At 42.4% G+C, this 22,203-nt stretch overlaps 1 protein-coding gene across 3 annotated transcripts in view; it reads right to left on the bottom strand.

The window, feature by feature from the left end:
- SRF (serum response factor) overlaps positions 1 to 22,203 on the bottom strand; it is a 135,902-nt gene that overhangs the window by 16,643 nt on the left and 97,056 nt on the right. For 2 of the 3 annotated variants that reach the window (XM_053712773.1, XM_053712772.1), the window contains exons 4-6: positions 19,991 to 20,107; positions 19,634 to 19,804; positions 19,482 to 19,558 (exon numbers count right to left, since the gene is read on the bottom strand). In XM_053712773.1, the coding sequence (XP_053568748.1) occupies positions 19,482 to 19,558; positions 19,634 to 19,804; positions 19,991 to 20,107 (365 nt within the window). Of the gene's footprint in view, positions 1 to 12,363; positions 12,435 to 19,481; positions 19,559 to 19,633; positions 19,805 to 19,990; positions 20,108 to 22,203 lie in introns of all 3 variants that reach the window. The other variant, XR_008402140.1, reaches the window with a different exon arrangement.

Below are 22,203 nucleotides of genomic sequence, written 5' to 3'. Positions count from 1 at the left end.
GTGGCAGGAGTGAGACTCCGCCCATAGAATGATTTTGGTCACTTCTTCCATCGCCAGGGAACTCCTTGTTCCCCCCTGATGGTTGATGTACGCAACAGTTGTCATGTTGTCTGATTGAAACCGTATGAACTTGGCCCTCGCTAGCTGAGGCCAAGCCTTGAGAGCATTGAATATCGCTCTCAGTTCCAGAATATTTATCGGTAGAAGAGATTCTTCCCGAGACCAAAGACCCTGAGCTTTCAGGGATCCCCAGACCGCGCCCCAGCCCATCAGACTGGCGTCGGTCGTGACAATGACCCACTCTGGTCTGCGGAATGTCATCCCTCGTGACAGGTTGTCCAGGGACAGCCACCAACGGAGTGAGTCTCTGGTCCTCTGATTTACTTGTATCTTCGGAGACAAGTCTGTATAGTCCCCATTCCACTGACTGAGCATGCACAGTTGTAATGGTCTTAGATGAATGCGTGCAAAAGGAACTATGTCCATTGCCGCTACCATCAACCCGATCACTTCCATGCACTGAGCTATGGAAGGAAGAGGAACGGAATGAAGTATCCGACAAGAGTCTAGAAGTTTTGTTTTTCTGGCCTCTGTCAGAAAAATCCTCATTTCTAAGGAGTCTATTATTGTTCCCAAGAAGGGAACCCTTGTTGACGGAGATAGAGAACTCTTTTCCACGTTCACTTTCCATCCGTGAGATCTGAGAAAGGCCAGGACAATGTCCGTGTGAGCCTTTGCTTGAGGAAGGGACGACGCTTGAATCAGAATGTCGTCCAAGTAAGGTACTACAGCAATGCCCCTTGGTCTTAGCACAGCTAGAAGGGACCCTAGTACCTTTGTGAAAATCCTTGGAGCAGTGGCTAATCCGAAAGGAAGCGCCACGAACTGGTAATGTTTGTCCAGGAATGCGAACCTCAGGAACCGATGATGTTCCTTGTGGATAGGAATATGTAGATACGCATCCTTTAAATCCACCGTGGTCATGAATTGACCTTCCTGGATGGAAGGAAGAATAGTTCGAATGGTTTCCATCTTGAACGATGGAACCTTGAGAAACTTGTTTAAGATCTTGAGATCTAAGATTGGTCTGAACGTTCCCTCTTTTTTGGGAACTATAAACAGATTGGAGTAGAACCCCATCCCTTGTTCTCTTAATGGAACGGGATGAATCACTCCCATTTTTAACAGGTCTTCTACACAATGTAAGAATGCCTGTCTTTTTATGTGGTCTGAAGACAACTGAGACCTGTGGAACCTCCCCCTTGGGGGAAGTCCCTTGAATTCCAGAAGATAACCTTGGGAGACTATTTCTAGCGCCCAAGGATCCAGAACATCTCTTGCCCAAGCCTGAGCGAAGAGAGAGAGTCTGCCCCCCACCAGATCCGGTCCCGGATCGGGGGCCAACATTTCATGCTGTCTTGGTAGCAGTGGCAGGTTTCTTGGCCTGCTTTCCCTTGTTCCAGCCTTGCATTGGTCTCCAAGCTGGCTTGGCTTGAGAAGTATTACCCTCTTGCTTAGAGGACGTAGCACTTTGGGCTGGTCCGTTTCTACGAAAGGGACGAAAATTAGGTTTATTTTTTGCCTTGAAAGGCCGATCCTGAGGAAGGGCGTGGCCCTTACCCCCAGTGATATCCGAGATAATCTCTTTCAAGTCAGGGCCAAACAGCGTTTTCCCCTTGAAAGGAATGTTAAGTAACTTGTTCTTGGAAGACGCATCAGCCGACCAAGATTTCAACCAAAGCGCTCTGCGCGCCACAATAGCAAACCCAGAATTCTTAGCCGCTAACCTAGCCAATTGCAAAGTGGCGTCTAGGGTGAAAGAATTAGCCAATTTGAGAGCATTGATTCTGTCCATAATCTCCTCATAAGGAGGAGAATCACTGTCGACCGCCTTTATCAGCTCATCGAACCAGAAACATGCGGCTGTAGCGACAGGGACAATGCATGAAATTGGTTGTAGAAGGTAACCCTGCTGAACAAACATCTTTTTAAGCAAACCTTCTAATTTTTTATCCATAGGATCTTTGAAAGCACAACTATCCTCTATGGGTATAGTGGTGCGTTTGTTTAAAGTGGAAACCGCTCCCTCGACCTTGGGGACTGTCTGCCATAAGTCCTTTCTGGGGTCGACCATAGGAAACAATTTTTTAAATATGGGGGGAGGGACGAAAGGAATACCGGGCCTTTCCCATTCTTTATTAACAATGTCCGCCACCCGCTTGGGTATAGGAAAAGCTTCTGGGAGCCCCGGCACCTCTAGGAACTTGTCCATTTTACATAGTTTCTCTGGGATGACCAACTTGTCACAATCATCCAGAGTGGATAATACCTCCTTAAGCAGAATGCGGAGATGTTCCAACTTAAATTTAAATGCAATCACATCAGGTTCAGCTTGTTGAGAAATGTTCCCTGAATCAGTAATTTCTCCCTCAGACAAAACCTCCCTGGCCCCATCAGACTGAGTTAGGGGCCCTTCAGAAATATTAATATCAGCGTCGTCATGCTCTTCAGTATCTAAAACAGAGCAGTCGCGCTTACGCTGATAAGTGTTCATTTTGGCTAAAATGTTTTTGACAGAATTATCCATTACAGCCGTTAATTGTTGCATAGTAAGGAGTATTGGCGCGCTAGATGTACTAGGGGCCTCCTGAGTGGGCAAGACTCGTGTAGACGAAGGAGGGAATGATGCAGTACCATGCTTACTCCCCTCACTTGAGGAATCATCTTGGGCATCATTGTCATTGTCACATAAATCACATTTATTTAAATGAATAGGAATTCTGGCTTCCCCACATTCAGAACACAGTCTATCTGGTAGTTCAGACATGTTAAACAGGCATAAACTTGATAACAAGTACAAAAAACGTTTTAAAATAAAACCGTTACTGTCACTTTAAATTTTAAACTGAACACACTTTATTACTGCAAATGCGAAAAAACATGAAGGAATTGTTCAAAATTCACCAAATTTTCACCACAGTGTCTTAAAGCCTTAAAAGTATTGCACACCAAATTTGGAAGCTTTAACCCTTAAAATAACGGAACCGGAGCCGTTTTGAACTTTAACCCCTTACAGTCCCTGGTATCTGCTTTGCTGAGACCCAACCAAGCCCCAAGGGGAATACGATACCAAATGACGCCTTCAGAAAGTCTTTTCTAAGTATCAGAGCTCCTCTCACATGCGACTGCATGCCATGCCTCTCAAAAACAAGTGCGCAACACCGGCGCGAAAATGAGGCTCTGCCTATGCTTTGGGAAAGCCCCTAAAGAATAAGGTGTCTAAAACAGTGCCTGCCGATATTATTATATCAAAATACCCAGATAAAATGATTCCTCAAGGCTAAATATGTGTTAATAATCAATCGATTTAGCCCAAAAAAAGTCTACAGTCTTAATAAGCCCTTTTTGAAGCCCTTATTTACAATCGTAATAAACATGGCTTACCGGATCCCAGAGGGAAAATGACAGCTTCCAGCATTACATCGTCTTGTTAGAATGTGTCATACCTCAAGCAGCAAGAGACTGCTCACTGTTCCCCCAACTGAAGTTAATTGCTCTCAACAGTCCTGTGTGGAACAGCCATGGATTTTAGTGACGGTTGCTAAAATCATTTTCCTCATACAAACAGAAATCTTCATCTCTTTTCTGTTTCTGAGTAAATAGTACATACCAGCACTATTTCAAAATAACAAACTCTTGATTGAATAATAAAAACTACAGTTAAACACTAAAAAACTCTAAGCCATCTCCGTGGAGATGTTGCCTGTACAACGGCAAAGAGAATGACTGGGGTAGGCGGAGCCTAGGAGGGATCATGTGACCAGCTTTGCTGGGCTCTTTGCCATTTCCTGTTGGGGAAGAGAATATCCCACAAGTAAGGATGACGCCGTGGACCGGACACACCTATGTTGGAGAAAAAGGTATTTGCCAGTGTTAATGCCTTGATCCTGTCTTGAATCTCCTCCACAGTAGTCTCATCCAAAATTAGTTCAGATAAGGAGTCACAACAATATGACGCCACACCAGCAACCACCACCATACTAGCCACCGGTTGCCATAGCAGAACTTGGTTAAGAAAAATCTTCCTTACGTACCCCTCAATTTCCTATCCATGGAGTCCTTAAGAGGTACTATCCTCCAGAGGAATCTTAGTGCTCTTAGCCAATGGGAATATAGCTCCATCCACTTAGGAATAGTATGACAAAGGTTATACACAGAGTCCGCAACAGAAAACATTTTCTTAAAAACAGGAGATGGGGTAAAAGGAACACCCGATTTCTCCCATTCCTGAGAAATAATATGACATACGATCTGGAACAAGAAACACTTCCACAGATCTAGGCTTGACATCAAAAACCCTGTCCAAATTATTAACCTTTGGAGGATTCAGAACCTACAGTTACTGAGACTCCTGAGTAGCTAAAACCTCCTTAAGTAAACTGAGGTTCTCAAGCTTAAATCTAAAACTAACCTCTGAGTCTACAGTACTCATCACAGTAGAATCTGATTCAGAGATTTGGCCCTCAGAGGCAGCTGAAGAATGATCATCCTCAGATAATTGGGATAAACTGACCAAGGCAGCTTTGGTGTTAGAAGACATCCCTGTTTTAGAGGAAATATTTTTAGATTTTATTTTTCTCTTACCCAAGATAGGTAAGGCACTCAGGGTAAATATACACCCACAGGGATAGACTGAGTAGAACCACAGGGCAATGCTTGTGTGGCTGCTAGCGACAGGACTGAGGAGAAAGCAGAGGCATGTCTAGGGTAACAGACTACTCTCCTGAGAGGCAGAGGGCTCTGAGGGGTTAAACTTTTGAGGAAAAACGGAATCTTTATTTTTTGACTGCAGCATATTTGACAAGCAAGTGGAGCAAAATTGCACAGGAGGAATCACTTGTGCCTCTAAACAATGTAAACATATATCAAAATTAACGGTTACATTTTGATCCTTTTCCATAGTGTCCATATAAGTAAACTCAGAAACATAAGAAATAAACACCAGCAGCGTTAACAACAAGCTGATATAGGAGCCCTATTAAGCTGAAAAGCTGAAACAAAAATAAAAAATGTCACCGCTATACTCCCAGCCATTGCTGGAGTAGACTCACCACCTCCTAAATAAACACAAGATTTGCCGCACTCGTTCCGATAAACATTCTGCACCCTGAGAGCTATGGATATAACCGCTACCCGCCGTTCAAGCAGACGTGCGGTCGTCACGTGACTGCATCAGAAAAAGTGCACCATCAGAGAAAGTGCACGAAAGTATGCTGCGCTATAGAACAAAAAACCCCCCATAATTTATGCTTACCTGATAAATTTATTTCTCTTGTGGTGTATCCAGTCCACGGATCATCCATTACTTGTGGGATATTCTCATTCCCAACAGGAAGTTGCAAGAGGATCAACCACAGCAGAGCTGTCTATATAGCTCCTCCCCTAACTGCCATATCCAGTCATTCGACCGAAAACAAGCAGAGAAAGGAGAAACCATAGGGTGCAGTGGTGACTGTAGTTTAAAGTTAAAAAATACCTGCCTTAAAATGACAGGGCGGGCCGTGGACTGGATACACCACAAGAGAAATAAATTTATCAGGTAAGCATAAATTATATTTTCTCTTGTAAGGTGTATCCAGTCCACGGATCATCCATTACTTGTGGGATACCAATACCAAAGCTAAAGTACACGGATGAAGGGAGGGACATGGCAGGTACTTAAACGGAAGGTACCACTGGCTGTAAAATCTCTCTCCCAAAAATAGCCTCCGAAGAAGCAAAAGTATCAAATTTGTAGAATTTTGAAAAAGTATGAAGCGAAGACCAAGTCGCCACCTTGCAAATCTGTTCAACAGAAGCCTCATTTTTAAAGGCCCATGTGGAAGCCACAGCTCTAGTAGAATGAGCTGTAATCCTTTCAGGAGGCTGCTGGCCAGCAGTCTCATAAGCTAAAGTGTATTATACTTCTTAGCCAAAGCAAAAGAGAAATTGCCGAAGCCTTTTGGCCTTTTCTCTGTCCAGAGTAGACAACAAACAATGCAGATGTTTGACGAAAATCTTTAGTAGCTTGTAAATAAAACTTTAAAGCACGAACCACGTCAAGATTGTGTAATAGACGTTCCTTCTTTAAAGGGTTAGGACACAATGATGGAACAACAATCTCCTGATTGATATTCTTATTAGATACCACCTTAGGTAAAAACCCAGGTTTGGTGCGCAGAATTACCTTATCTGCATGGAAGATCAGATAAGGAGAATCACATTGTAAGGCAGATAACTCTGAAACTCTACGAGCCGAGGAAATAGCTACCAAAAAAAAGAACTTTCCAAGATAAAAGCTTAATATCTATGGAATGAAGAGGTTCAAACGGAACCCCTTGAAGAACTTTAAGAACCAAATTTAATCTCCATGGCGGAGCAACTGGTTTAAACACAGGCTTGATTCTAACTAAAGCCTGAACGTCTGGAACATCCGCCAGACGCTTGTGCAAAAGAATAGACAGAGCAGAAATCTGTCCCTTTAAAGAACTAGCTGACAATCCTTTTTCCAATCCTTCGTGGAGAAAAGATAATATCCTGGGAATCCAACTTTACTCCATGAGTAACCCTTGGATTCACACCAGTAAAGATATTTCCGCCATATCTTATGATAGATTTTCCTGGTGACAGGCTTTCGTGCCTGAATTAGGGTATCAATGACTGACTCGGAGAAGCCACGCTTTGATAAAATCAAGCGTTCAATCTCCAGGCAGTCAGTCTCAGAGAAATTAGATTTGGATGGTTAAACGGACCCTGAAGTAGAAGGTCCTGTCTCAGAGGCAGAGTCCATGGTGGAAAGGATGACATGTCCACCAGATCTGCATACCAAGTCCTGCGTGGCCACGCAGGCGCTATCAAGATCACTGATGCTCTCTCCTGCTTGATTTTGGCAATCAGACGAGGGAGCAGAGGAAACGGTGGAAACACATAAGCCAGGTTGAAGGACCAAGGCGCTGCTAGAGCATCTATCAGCGTCGCCTTGGGATCCCTGGACCTGGATCTGTAACAAGGAAGCTTGGCGTTCTGGCGAGACGCCATGAGATCCAGTTCTGGTTTGCCTCAACGATGAATCAATTGTGAAAACACCTCCGGATGGAGTTCCCACTCCCCCGGATGAAAAGTCTGACGACTTAGAAAATCCGCCTCCCAGTTCTCTACACCTGGGATATGGATAGCCGATAGGTGGCAAGAGTGAATCTCTGCCCAGCGAATTATCTTGGAGACTTCTAACATCGCCAGGGAACTCATTGTTCCCCCTTGATGGTTGATGTAAGCCACAGTCGTGATGTTGTCCGACTGAAATCTGATTAACCTCATTGTCGCTAGCTGAGGCCAAGCCTGAAGAGCATTGAATATCGCTCTCAGTTCCAGAATGTTTATTGGAAGGAGTGTCTCCTCCTGAGTCCACGATCCCTGAGCCTTCAGGGAGTTCCAGACTGCTCCCCAGCCTAGAAGGCTGGCATCTGTCGTTACAATTGTCCAATCTGGCCTGCGAAAGGTCATACCTTTGGACAGATTGACCCGAGATAGCCACCAGAGAAGAGAATCCCTGGTCTCTTGATCCAGATTTAATAGAGGGGACAAATCTGTGTAATCCCCATTCCACTGACTGAGCATGCAGAGTTGCAGCGGTCTGAGATGTAGGCGGGCAAACGGCACTATGTCCATTGCCGCTACCATTAAGCCGATTACTTTCATGCACTGAGCCACCGAAGGGCGAGGAATGGAATAAAGAACACGGCAGGAATTTAGAAGCTTTGATAACCTGGTCTCCGTCAGGTAAATCTTCATTTCTACAGAATCTATCAGAGTCCCTAGGAAGGAAACTCTTGTGAGGGGGGATAGAGAACTCTTTTCCTCGTTCACTTTCCACCTATGCGACCTCAGAAATGCCAGCACTATGTCCGTATGAGACTTGGCAATTTGGAAGTTTTACGCTTGTATCAGGATGTCGTCTAAATAAGGGGCCACTGCTATGAACCCTTGGTCTTAGGACCGCCAGAAGCGACCCCAGAACCTTCGTAAAAATTCTTGGGACTGTAGCTAATCCAAAGGGAAGAGCTACAAACTGGTAATGCCTGTCTAGGAAGGCAAACCTGAGAAACCGATGGTCTTTGTGTATCGGAATGTGAAGATAAGCATCCTTCAAATCCACTGTAGTCATATTGACCTTCCTGGATCATAGGTAGGATGGTACGAATAGTCTCCATCTTGAATGATGGAACTCTGAGGAATTTGTTTAAGATCTTGAGATCTAAAATTGGTCTGAAGGTTCCCTCTTTTTTGGGAACCACAAACAGATTTGAGAAAAATCCCTGTCCCTGTTCCTCCTTTGGAACTGGATTTATCACTCCCATAACTAGGAGGTCTTGTACACAGTGTAAGAATGCCTCTCTCTTTATCTGGTTTGCAGATAATTGTGAAAGGTGAAATCTCCCTTTTGGAGGGGAAGCTTTGAAATCCAGAAGATATCCCTGGGATATAATTTCCAACGCCCAGGGATCCTGGACATCTCTTGCCCAAGCCTGGGCGAAAAGCGAAAGTCTGCCCCCTACTAGATCCGTTACCGGATAGGGGGCCGTTCCTTCATGCTGTCTTAGAGGCAGCAGCAGGCTTTTTGGCCTGCTTACCTTTGTTCAAGGTCTGGTTAGGTCTCCAGACCGACTTGGACTGAGCAAAAGTTCCCTCTTGTTTTGCCGCACTCGCCTTGAAGTTTCGAAAGGCACGAAAATTAGACTGTTTGGCCCTTAATTTGGACCTATCCTGAGGAAGGGCATGACCTTTTCCCCCAGTGATATCAGCAATGATCTCCTTCAAACCAGGCCCGAATAGGGTCTGCCCCTTGAAGGGAATGTTAAGCAGCTTAGACTTTGAAGTGACGTCAGCTGACCATGATTTAAGCCATAGCGCCCTGCGCGCCTGGATAGCAAAACCAGAATTCTTAGCCGTTAGTTTAGTCAAATGAACAATGGCATCAGAAACAAAAGAATTGGCTAGCTTAAGTGCTCTAAGCTTGTTAAGTATGTCATCCAATGGAGTCGCTACCTGTAAAGCCTCTTCCAGAGACTCAAACCAGAAATCCGCAGCAGCAGTGACAGGCGCAATGCATGCAAGGGGCTGTAGGATAAAACCTTGTTGAATAAACATTTTTTTAAGGTAACCCTCTAACTTTTTATCCATTGGATCTGAGAAAGCACAACTGTCCTTGACAGGGATAGTAGTACGCTTTGCTAGGGTAGAAACTGCTCCCTCCACCTTAGGGACTGTCTGCCATAAGTCCCGTGTGGTGGCATCTATTGGAAACATTATCCTAAAAATAGGAGGGGGAGAGAACGGCACACCTGGTCTATCCCATTCCTTAGTAATAATTTCTGTAAACCTTTTAGGTATTGGAAAAACATCAGTGCACACCGGCACTGCATAGTATTTATCCAGTCTACACAATTTCTCTGGCACTGCAATTGTATCACAGTCATTCAGAGCAGCTAAAACCTCCCTGAGCAACACGCGGAGGTGTTCAAGCTTAAATTTAAATGTAGACATATCAGAATCAGGTTGAATCATCTTCCCTGAGTCAGAAACATCACCCACAGAAAGAAGCTCTCCTTCCTCAGCTTCTGCATATTTTGAGGCAGTATCAGACATAGCTCTTAAAGCGTCAGTATGCTCTGTATTTCTTCTAACTCGAGAGCTATCTCGCTTTCCTCTAAATTCAGGTAGTCTGGCTAATACCGCTGACAGTGTATTATCCATGACTGCCGCCATGTCTTGTAAAGTAAACGCTATGGGCGCCCTAGATGTACCTGGCGCCATTTGAGCGTGAGTCCCTTGAGCGGGAGTCAAAGGATCTGACACGTGGGGAGAGTTAGTCGGCATAACTTCCCCCGCGTCAGATTCCTCTGGTGATAAATTTTTTAAAGACAGAATATGATCTTTATTGCTTAAAGTGAAATCAGTACATTTGGTACACATTCTAAGAGGGGGTTCCACCATGGCTTTTAAACATAATGAACAAGGATTTTCCTCTATGTCAGACATGTTTAAACATACTAGCAATGAGACCAGCAAGCTTGGAAAACACTTTAAATCAAGTTAACAAGCAAAAAATAAAAATGGTACTGTGCCTTTAAGAGAAACAAATTGTCAGAATTTGAAAAAGTGAAAAAAAGGCAGTAAATCAAACGAAATTTTTACAGTGTGTATAATAAACTAGCAGAGCATTGCACCCACTTGCAAATGGATGATTAACCCCTTAGTTCAAAAACGGTTAAAAAAAACGATACTTTTTTTTTTAACAGTCCCAACCAACTGCCACAGCTGTGCTGTGGCCCTACCTTCCCAAATAAATGACTTTGGAAAGCCTCTGAGCCCTTTAGAGATATCCTATAGCATTCAGGGGACTCCTGGAGGAAGCTGGATGTCTCAGTCTGTAATTTTTGCTGCGCAATAAAGCGCCAAAATAGGCCCCTCCCACTCATGTTAAAACAGTGGAAACTGTTTCTAGGCAAATTTAAGTCAGCCATGTGGAAAAAATAGGCCCCAATAAAGTTTTATCACCAAAGCATATATAAACACGCTTAAACATGCCAGCAAACGTTTTATATTGCAAATTTATAAGAGTATTACCTCTAAAAGTAAGCATGATACCAGTCGTTATTAAATCACTGTATTCAGGCTTACCTTACATAAATCTGGTATCAGCAGCATTTTCTAGCATTTACATCTCTAGAAAAACGTTTTAACTGCACATACCTCATAGCAGGATACCCTGCACGCCATTCCCCAGCTGAAGTTACTTCTCTCTTCAGTTATGTGTGAGAACAGCAATGGATCTTAGTTACAACCTGCTAAGATCATCGAAATCACAGGCAGATTCTTCTTCTATTTTCTGCCTGGGATAAAATAGTACAACTCCGGTACCATTTAAAAATAAACTTTTGATTGAAGCAAAAAAACAACTACTTTCACCACTTCTCTCTTACTACCTCCATGCTTGTTGAGAGTTGCAAGAGAATGACTGGATATGGCAGTTAGGGGAGGAGCTATATAGACCGCTCTTCTGTGGGTGATCCTCTTGCAACTTCCTGTAGGGAATGAGAATATCCCACAAGTAATGGATGATCCGTGGACTGGATACACCTTACAAGAGAAATATGAAAAGTGCACTAAACACCTTACACCTTCTCTAACACCTGTTTAATGCCAAAAAAAAACCCTGACAGCCTCAGTCACATGAACTTAGTGAATACACACAAGTTATTACACTAGTGTCCTGCTTATACTGCCCACAATGAATGGATTTATAATAAATGTCCCCAGGCTCCATTAACATTCAGAGAGGGAATTAACCCCTAATGTGCTTGAGCCTTCTTACCTAAGAAGGAAAATAAGCACTTACCTTTGGAGCTCCTGCTGAAGGGCAGACCCAGCATCTCAGGTCTGACAAATCCAGACGACTTCTAACAGGTACCTGGAGAAAAGGAAAAGCAGAGTAACCAACCCTGTGTTTTCTATATAGGGCTTAGCATAAATTGTTGTAGGTCAGAGAGGTAGTCCTTGCTTTTCCTCCAACAGCTACCATAACTCTTACTAAAGATGATTACATGGACACAGCAATACCCCAATCCTTGCTTGCAGGGAAACTACCCATTAAAGTATAACATTTAATCTTCAGAGCACCATCTTCGCACACCTAGATACACAAAGGCAAAGAATGACTGGGGATTATGGGAAGTGAGAGGGATACTTATAGCTTTGCTGGGGTGTTCTTTGCCTTCTCCTGGTGGCCAGGAGTTAAATTCCCATTAGTAATTAGAATGGATTTGTGGACTCTCCATGCTATTGGAAAGAAATTACGCTACGCACAAAGGGATGTAAAACACTACATTATACTCGCGTATGGCGCTATACGTACACACAGGTACCTATGAAAAGTTAAAACCGCCTCTTATCTGAAAGCACTGACAGTCTTTACAGCTAGAGGGCATTAGTCATGAAAGTCTGTCAAAAGAACTAAAATAAGGGGGCAGTCTGCAGGGGCTTAGATACAAGGTAATCAAAAGTAAAAAATGTATTTCTATAACAGTGTTGGTTATGTAAAACTGGGTAATGGGTAATAAAGGGATTATCTTTATTCTGGAGTAGACCGTCCCTTTAACAAACATACAGAACTCAGGTGATTTTAAAGCATTATTTTTTCCCATAATTTTTTTATTTTATTTATTTCAATAAAAGTTATGTTTTAGAGTTGCCTCTCTGCAATGCGGAAGGATATCACAATATAATCATTTATTTTTACATTAAACAATGATGAAGTCCACTTACAACATGGTGTAGCAGAGTGATAATATGTGTACACTTTTTGTTCAGTAGCCTCACTGATAATACTCTAGGTGCTGTAAACAAAAACAGTTTATTCTCCACAATTAATATTCAATGAAGTTTCATATCTAATATACAGTAATAAGGAAATGACAAGTTATTAGCATTGATTCTCTGTCTATATTTGCTAAGAACGAAAGACAACTCAGCATTTCTGATAACATTTACAAAGTCTTTTCCATTAGCAAAAGCTCAGAATAATCAGTTTGCTAAACCCCCTAAAAATAGATACAACAATGATCTTACTGATGGCGCAGGTAATGTTAGAGAGGCTATGCATAAAAAGCAAGCAAGGTGCCATTTGTTTTTACCCTTTATTGGCTTTTTCTTTTAAGGCTGCTGCTATTTAGTCAACTAATTTATTTCAAGATGTTCCTGAAGCTAAAGATTTTATGCCTTTTCTCCTAGATATGAAGGTTGTTTTCTTTTGTGTTCCTGGGGGGGGGGGGGGGGGGAAATATGTTATTTGGTAAGCTGTTGGGAAAACTTGATCTCTGAAAGATGAGGTAAGAGACATTTTCTTCCTCAAGCTACTAGGTCTCACAGGAGATCTTTATATGGCTATAGACAGTGGTCACAGTATCAGAATTACAATTCTTCATCAAGAAGAAATTCCTTTTATTTTCAGGAATGGAAGAGTCAAAGCCACACTAAGTAGTAGAGGCCAGGGAAGATCCTTTCAGGCCCAGCAACAGAACAAACAATGATGGTTGGCCTGTCCAGCCTCTAGGTGGCAGACTGCAGTTTCAGAGAGGTCTGGGCATCAACTATTTTGGACATTTGAGTACTTTATCTCCTTCAGACCGGTCATTACCTCCACTTCAAGAGAAAGCCTCCTCTAACTTATTTAAAGACATTGCCACTACCGAGAGATCCTTCCAAGTTGCAAGAAATCTATCAGTTTATAGACAAAATTTTCTCAAGTCATTCAGGAGATTACAGTGTCTTCAGAATCAGGGGTTCGATCCCTCCTTCTTGGTAAAGAAAAAGGACGGTTCATGGAGACCTGTTCTGGACTCTTCGAAAGCTGAACACGTTTGACAGTACAAAGCTTCAAGATTGAGGCATCCTTAATCTGTCATGAATCTCATCCCCTTAGGAGACTTTCTTCTTTCAATAGAACTGAAGGACGCATACTTTCATATACCCATTGCAGTGGCCCACCGTATATATTTAAATTTTTCTGTTGGAAGCAGTTATTTCCAGTTTGCAGCTTTGCCCTTTGGCATTTCTTCAGCTCCCCGAATATTCGCAAAGGTGCTTGTTCCTGTCATTGCAGAGCTTCATCTAGGAGGTTTATTCATCAGACAATATACTTTTGATTTCAAGATCCAGTGCTCAAGCATTACAGCAAGGAGATCTTTAAGTTCTAGAGGAACATGGGCAGCGGATACATTTTCAAAAGAGTCATCTTCAGCCTTCACAGGTCCAGGGGAGGCCCATTGTGAGTGGAATTGACTCACTTCTGGAGGATCTCTCACAATGGGTTGACTCCATTCTTCAACCCCTAGTGACATTGTTACCAGCTTATTTAAGAAATACCACACGTGATCAACGTATTACAAAACATGGAATGGGAGGAATCAAGTGCATGGCTCACAGTTGATGCCGTAGCGCTATACTCCTCCATTCCGCATGAAAAGGGAGTGTAGGCCGTTGCCTTTTTTCTTGATATGTGCACTGATTATTCGTCTGAATTTCAAAAGGTATATAGTTAGGACTGTTTCATTTTTGCTAACTCATAACTATTTTAAGTTTGAGGGGGTTTGCTATCTTCAGAAGTGCGGCACAGCCATGGGTGCAAAATTTGCCCCATCATATGCAAATTTATATCTTGGCAGGTGGGAGCGGTGCCGCATTTTTGGGGATAGCAACCCCTTCAGAGGTAACATCAGATTATATCGCAGATTTATCGATGATCTGCTATTTGCCTGGAAGGGTGACTGCAGACTTATACCTGAGTTTGTCAAATTTCTTAATGACAATGATGTGGGATTGCAGTTTACATTTGAAACTGACAAAGTTAAGATTAACTTTTTGGATCTTACTCTAAGAGGAAGAGTGGGAGAAGTGGTAGAGACAGGTGTGTACCGCAAACCTATTTCTGGTAACCGTTTGTTACATGGGAAGAGCAGTCACCCTCGTCAAATCAGATATGCCATAGCAAAAAGGTCAGTTCTCAAGAAATAGGAGAAATTGCTCTAACAATAGGGAATTTGAGGCAAAAGAACTAAGTAGAAGGCTTAAAGAAAGGAAGTATCCATAGCATGATATAAAAAGGGCCAGAGATGTAGTAGGGAGTCACTACTGTCCAATAAGCAGAGAGCTACAAACAATTTGAAGGTATATATTTTATTACACAATACAGTGCCCAATACCAGTCAGTGTGTAATGTCATAAAGAAACATGTTCCCATTCTAATTGCCGACGATAATTTGGTAACTTTGGTAGAGAAAGGAATCAGGTGCTCATATAAAAAGAGTACTACACTGGGTAACATTTTGGCACCAACACAATTGCGTAAGGTGCAGAGTACTACCAGTTCGTGGCTGAGGCATCTAGGGATGTATAAATGTGTCAGCAGCCGCTGCAAGCCATGTGATTATACACAAGTCACCAAAAACTTTATCTCCTATCAATGGGAAAGAATACAGGATTCAGTCCTGTGTAAATTGCAAATCGAGTTATGTGATCTACCTCATTTCCTGTACCCAATGTCAGCAGCAATATGTAGGGTTAACCTCTAGGGACATGAGAAGTAGGATAAGGGAGCATTTGTCTACCATTAATGTGGGCAAGTCAACCACCCCCTTGGTACAGCACCTTTCTACCAAGCATGGAGGAAAACTTAACACCTTTCAGTGGTGTATTATTGAAAAGGTAGTGCTGCCACCAAGGGGTGGGAACTTGGATCACATTTTGGCTAAAAGAGAAATCTTTTGGATTTTCCAATTATAGACAAGACTACCTAAAGGCTTAAATTCAAAATATGACAAGATAAATTTCTGGGAATAAATGTGACATATTATGCTCCATTATGTATGTTGTGGACATATGCCTTTTGGTTATCTTGAGTTTCAACTCGTACAATGATCATAGTCCTACAACATGTTACTATAGTTACAAATGTTTTTAGGATACTTGTAGCTATACTTCTTTTGGCAACAACTATATGTCTCACATGTTCAATATGTTTTCCATGTTTCTAATTTTATGTTCATTTTGTACTTGGTATTGCATGTTGCATCTACCATCATTATTTGGGGTTTTAATCAACGATATATATAATTGAGTTTTCTTATCTTAGAAATTTTTAAGCCCAATAGTGTCCAGTGTTTCCAATACATTATATATATTTACATGTATTTCTATAAAACAAGCTTAAATGTGATAAAAGTTTACAATCTATAATATACCTATAAAAATGATGTGTGTACCATAGAAAGACGTATCACAATTCAAATGGGTTTGTTGTAATAGAAATACATAGGCAATAATATCGAAGGCTTCAATAGCATAACATTGTATCAAGAATTTAGATAATACAGCTGTGTGCTCTTTTTCTGTATGCAGTATTGAGTGGGTTAAATCATCCGTAGCAGACGTTCAATTGTTTTAATAGGTTCAAACTATTAGCCAATAGTAGAATGACCTTTGCCTTTTAAAATGTATGACAAGACTTGGCACACCAGGCTATGATTACGGCTTACTAAGCCGAAACGCGTAAGCTCAGTGCTATGTCTGCTAGGATTATACTCTGTAAAGTGCTCCCCGGCATCATCTGTTTTTAAAGAATTTTTTTATTAAAGTTTGGATGTTTTTACCTTTTGGGAGTGGATCGACTTTTCCTTTCTTTGCATCTTGAACCTCTCAGCAGATCCGTATACTCCGTTCAAGACACAGAACGATATTTTGCCAGTACCACTGGCTTCCTCTTACAGGCTTCAGGCACCAGTGCTGATGTCACAGAGCGCCAAGGAATCAGGCACAAGCTGACACGGAGCTAACACAGATTGGAGACACGCCGTTACAGATGGTGAGGGAGGTAGGGAGTATTGCTCTCTTCGCACAGCAGAAATAGCAGAGGTCCTCCCACCACGACAAAGGCCCGAGTCTACCAATAAGTGTGTATTACAATTTACTTTAAGTTGTGCTGCAGTGTCTTTGCCTTGTTGGAGGATTGTTTGGCGGGTTAAAGCATTTGCCAATTGACATATATTCATTTTTCATTTATATTGGAGAAACATTTGATTGAATTTACACACAAACCCTTACTATTTACTATGTCGCTAGTTTTACCCAGGTAGAATAAACTACATGGGCAGTACAGCAGAGAGAGGCAAGGTGGACATTTGAGCTGAATACATTGACACCAAAGGGTTTAAATGTTAAAATGGACTGGCACTGTTTTCTTTAGGCATGCTATAATAGTTATATGTAGAATAGGAAGTGAACAGTATATTTTTAACTTTAATGGGTTAAAATCCCTATATGATGCTGACATAGATCCAATTTCTGCGTTATGTTTTATATATGATATGATATGTGGCCACATAAAGTGTTTAAGTTTAGAGTAATAATGAAAGTTAATTGTGTATAATAGTTTAAGAAGTGACATACTGTTTCCTATGGTTTTAAATTCACAGATGGGTGGTATCTCACTTTGTCATATAAAAAAACATTGTTAGATTTAGAGGTTGCCTGGCAACAGACGGCGTCCCTGATGACATATGAAATGCGCCGGGTTATGATATTGTTTACACAAGGTGTTATTTGCCTCTGGAGGTGGGTTACTAGGCAACAAACGGCGGCTCTGATGACGCTAGCTATGTGCCGGGCGGCTACCGCTGGAACGCACAAGGTGTGATTACCGCTAACAAAGCACTTGGGGTAAGTAGGGTATATAAGTTTGCATATGTTACACTGCACATTATGTAAGTCTGAAGATGGGGTTTGTTACAAACTGCTATTTGTAACTGGCCCTTTAAATGGAAAATTGCCCTGCTTCCCTGGATTTTGGAGAAGCCTATTTGCCAGCCTCCTTCCTCATGACTATGGCCCCTGGAAGATTGTGCCCCTGAAAACATTAACTTTTATTGGGTGTGTATGGCCCTTTAAGAACCGTCTGGGGACATATTGTGACTTTGGTGAACAATACCCCTTTAAGACTTATGTCCCCAGACCTGTAAAATAACTTGTCCCTGGCTTCTCCCACTTGGTTCAGTAAATAGGGCTTACTGAACCAAGTACCACACAGGCAGAGTGTTCCACAGAAAGGGAGCACTGTTACAAAAGCATTAGTTTTTATTGTGTGCCATTAAGAGTTAATTTTGTTCAATTCTAAATACAAGTTTGCTGGGATCAGCTCTAATTAAGTTTAGTGATAAACATTCCCATTGTCTAATCAGACTGCATTGTTTTATTGTGTGTAACTTGTTTTAGCAGTTTGTAACATTGTTATCTGCTGAAGAAATGTTGTGGCCTGTTAACGGGCGTTGTCTCTATCTAAATGTATCAAATGTGTGATTGGGGATTTTATGCCTCCCCCTGAGAGTGTCTTTTTTGCATGTAACCTCAATAAAAAGCAGGCTGTGTGTTCCAGCACATCAGACCTTTTCTGACCCTCTAACTTGCAGCCTTGACTCATGTTTGCAGGGGACAGCTATAATCACTACAGGGATTGCTATGCTCGATATACTCCCTTAGCTACTGAGCTCCTGTAAGAGCTCTTGTTCCTGATCCTGCTTCGCTGTACAGAAGGAAGAGGTTCACCTACTGGAGCCTGGTCGTAGGTCCAGGGCGCAGAGCAGATGGCGAGATACCAGCCCAGCAGCGGTGGTTCATAGAGTCTGCATTACGTATGGTGGCTACGCAGTAGTTATAGTGTCTACGGTGCTGATGATCCTTTGGTGAGCGCTAGGAGCATCCTTTTCTACGGTCCAACTTCCAGCCAGCCTGGAGGCAACCGTAACAGGGTTGAAACCCCGAAACGTCACGATTACGGATTAAAAACATTGGTGTTAAAAACACAGAGAGTGCCTGCTTTTTTCTTTGGAGATATATAGATATATATAAGAAAGTGCAAAGTTAAAATGCAATTATACTGAAAGGATACTATGAAATGTATAGCAATATAAAATACAAAGTAACAACACTCACATTATGCAGCGCTATATTGCATTTGGATTGTCTCACATACATAAGAGATCTCGCAGTACTGGAGAGTTTTGCCCTTTGTGTTTTGAGAATTCAGTGAGTTTAGCCCCTGTGAAGTCTGAACTACAATTTGTATTTCTCTCCAAGCTAGAGAACCTTTGAATATCAGGGCATCAGAGAGGCTATGCATTAACATCCCTGAGACTAATCGCTTTACGGAGAAGATTAATAAAACCCTCTAATAGGCCCGACATGAAAAGAACACTTAGTAATGACTTGTGCTCATGCTTCTGGGAGAGCCGTGATTCACTATCCAGACCACAATAGCCTAATCTGGTAAACTGGACTGAGCAATGGAACTTAAGTCATGGGATGATCTAGACTTATAGGAGACCTATTTGAGTGTTGATGATCTTGTGTGGGGCTCTGGGCATCATTTCAAGGATTCATAAAATATTCTGTATATATAGAAACCATGAGATCTCCTGCAGGAGTGACCCAGCGTTTAGACAGAGCCCACTTTCCATAGCAACTCCCTAGTTAGGAACTTGATATCAAAGCGTTAGGGCTTTTTACTGGGCATGCCTCGATCTTCCTCTCATGGAACTGTCAGACCAAACATGAAAGTGATGGCTAGAAACAGTGCGTACCAAGTACTACTAGAGGAAACCATGAGATACACATTACATTCATCCTGTTGCTTAACTGACGTTCAATTTTATTACAAAGCTTTGTGGTTATTTCTAAGAAAATCAGCCTCATGTAGAGATGACAGCAGCAAAGCCGGAGGACAAGAGACCGGGACTGACTACCCTACAACTGCACACAGAGCAAAATCACACCAGCCCCCCTTTACCAAAGCAAAGAGCCGACTGTGTCAGCCTCAGCAGTAACCACACACTCACCTGGTGGAGCTGTACGGCAGACACCGGTATCTGAACTGTGCCAGATGGAGCAGTGAGGAATACCTGCTGGACGCCACCTGCAGAGAAACAAAATGATTGAGATGGGGTCTCTGAACTTCCTCAGTGAGCCCCCTCCCATAGGCTCCCCATACCTTGCTCCTGGGTGTGAGACACTTGCATGGCCGGCCCTGAGGAGAAGGCATTGAGCACAGCCAAACTTCCTTCTGTTGGCGCATACATCACTGCGTGTGGGCTTGGGTACATCATGTGACCGCTCACAGTCGTGGGCACAGAAGAAGTCATGATAGCAGCAGGCAGAGTCACTAGGAGATACAACAGATAACACCATGAAATGCTTTACTGCACAATTACACAATATGCACAAAGTTCCACTAGGTGTCATCATATACGCAGGCAGCTTATTTCTGTAAGACTGCACAGTACTGAATGCCTGGATACCACAGATAAAGCTATACATAGGACAGTAAGTGGATAAGCTGACACCTTACCTGTGCCACTAGACGACGTCTGGACCAGGTCTGAGCTGCTGTCACTGGACGGAGATGTCTGGGTGGCAGGATGAACTTGGATGGTTTGTACAGGAACCTGCTGGGCTACAGCTCCACCTGATGGGCAACAGAGAGGGTGAAAAACTGGAGACAAAAAAAATAAAATAAAATCACACAGAGTAATGCCAGTGCCCGAAGGGCAGCGATACCCCATGTCCCCAGAGCACTGCCAGAATGGCAGCGATACCCCATGTCCCCAGAGCTACCCCATGTCCCCAGAGCACTGCCAGAGTCCCAGGACATGTCAGTGACCAGAACCAGCTAGCGCCACTAAGAACTGACAAAAGCTATGCCTAACTAATGTGCAAGCAACAGCATCCTCTGATTTTAAGTAGACTTTACAGTATCTTTGCAGCATTATTTGCCAGCTTGGATTGGCATTTACTTACAGGGACATTCAAAACATTTGTTAGAACATGTAATTGTATCCATAGTGACTCCTTCAAAGAGGTTAAATACAAAAAGGTAAAAACTTAAAAATGCATTTAATTGTTCAAAACAACGGCTTGTTGAATAGACCAGAGAAAAGAGCGCAGCCAGTCTGCCATCTTCCTTGTCTGTGCACACCAAAGGACCGCAAGTAAAATGGCGGCTGTGGCGTTACGTGCTGTGACACAATTGTGATACTTCCTGGTCCGTCCCTTTGGGGGAGTGATCATTGCTGCTGCTGGGTTGGAGTATTTGTGTAACTGGCATGACGAGAAAGCCCTTTCACATATTGCATAGCCTCATATCGCCATTAGTTGCATTGTGTAATTAATTGCACAACCAAAGGGCAGCTAAGCTTTTTGTCAACTCGTGCACATGCTTGCTAACGCACACCGACGTAGGCAAACAATGGAATATTACTAATATATAAAAAAAAAAGAATTTATGCTTACCTGATAAATTTGTTTCTTTTTAGACACGATGAGTCCACGGATTTCATCCTTACTTGTGGGATTACGCCTCCTGGTCAGCAGGAGGAGGCAAAGAGCACCACAGCAAAGCTGTATATATAGCTCCTCCCTTCCCTCCCATTCCAGTCATTCGACAGAAGTTAGGAAGAGAAAGGAAAAGCCAAGGTGCAGAGGTGTCCGAAGTTTTAGCAAAAAATAGAAATAACCCGTCTCATAGAACAGGGCGGGCCGTGGAGTCGTGTCTAAAAAAACAAATTTATCAGGTAAGCATAAATTTTCTTTTCTTTTTAAAGACACTATGAGTCCACGGATTTCATCCTTACTTGTGGGATACAATACCAAAGCTTTAGTACACGGATGAAAAGGGATGGACAAGACAGGGAACCTAAACAGAAGGCACCACTGCTTGAAGAACTTTCCTCCCAAAAACAGCCTCAGCCGGGGCAAAGGTATCAAATTTGTAAAATTTAGAAAAAGTGTGAAGAGAAGACCAAGTTGCAGCCTTGCAAATCTGTTCAACAGAAGCATCATTTTTGAACGCCCATGAGGAAGCCACAGCCCTAATGGAATGAGCTGTAATTCATTCAGGAGGCTGATGTCCAGCAGCCTCATATGCAAAATGGATGATACTCCTCAGCCAAAAAGAAAGAGGTAGCCGTAGCTTTCTGACCCCTACGTTTCCCTGAAAAAATAAATAAAGACGACGATTGTCAAAAATCCTTAGTCGCTTGTAAGTAGAACTTTAAAGCACGGACTACGTCTAAATTGTGTAACAGACGTTCCTTCTTAGGAGGAGGATTAGGACACAAGGAAGGAACAACAATCTCCTGATTAATATTCCTGTTTGAAACAGCCTTAGGAAGAAAATCAGGTTTAGTATGTAACACCACCTTCTCCGAATGGAAAATAAGATCAGGAGAATCATATTGTAATGCCGAAAGCTCAGATACTCTTCGTGCAGAAGAAATAGCAACCAGAAATAAAACCTTCCAAGATAATAACTTAATATCTATGGAATGCATAGGTTCAAACGGAACCCCTTGAAGAACTTTAAGAACTAAATTTAAATTCCAAGGAGGAGTAATTGGTCAAAATACAGGCCTGATTCTAGTCAGAGCCTGACAAAAAGATTGCACATCTGGAAAATCTGCCAAATGCTTATGTAACAAAATAGATAAAGCAGAGATCTGTCCCTTTAAGGAACTTGCTGATAACCCCTTTACCAATCCTTCGTGGAGAAAAGATAAAATCCTG

Source organism: Bombina bombina, chromosome 4, assembly GCF_027579735.1.
Source record: "Bombina bombina isolate aBomBom1 chromosome 4, aBomBom1.pri, whole genome shotgun sequence".
Taxonomy (NCBI): Eukaryota; Metazoa; Chordata; class Amphibia; order Anura; family Bombinatoridae; genus Bombina; species Bombina bombina.
Note: the sequence above shows the minus strand (reverse complement) of the source record. Positions and strands in the feature narration are given on the sequence as shown.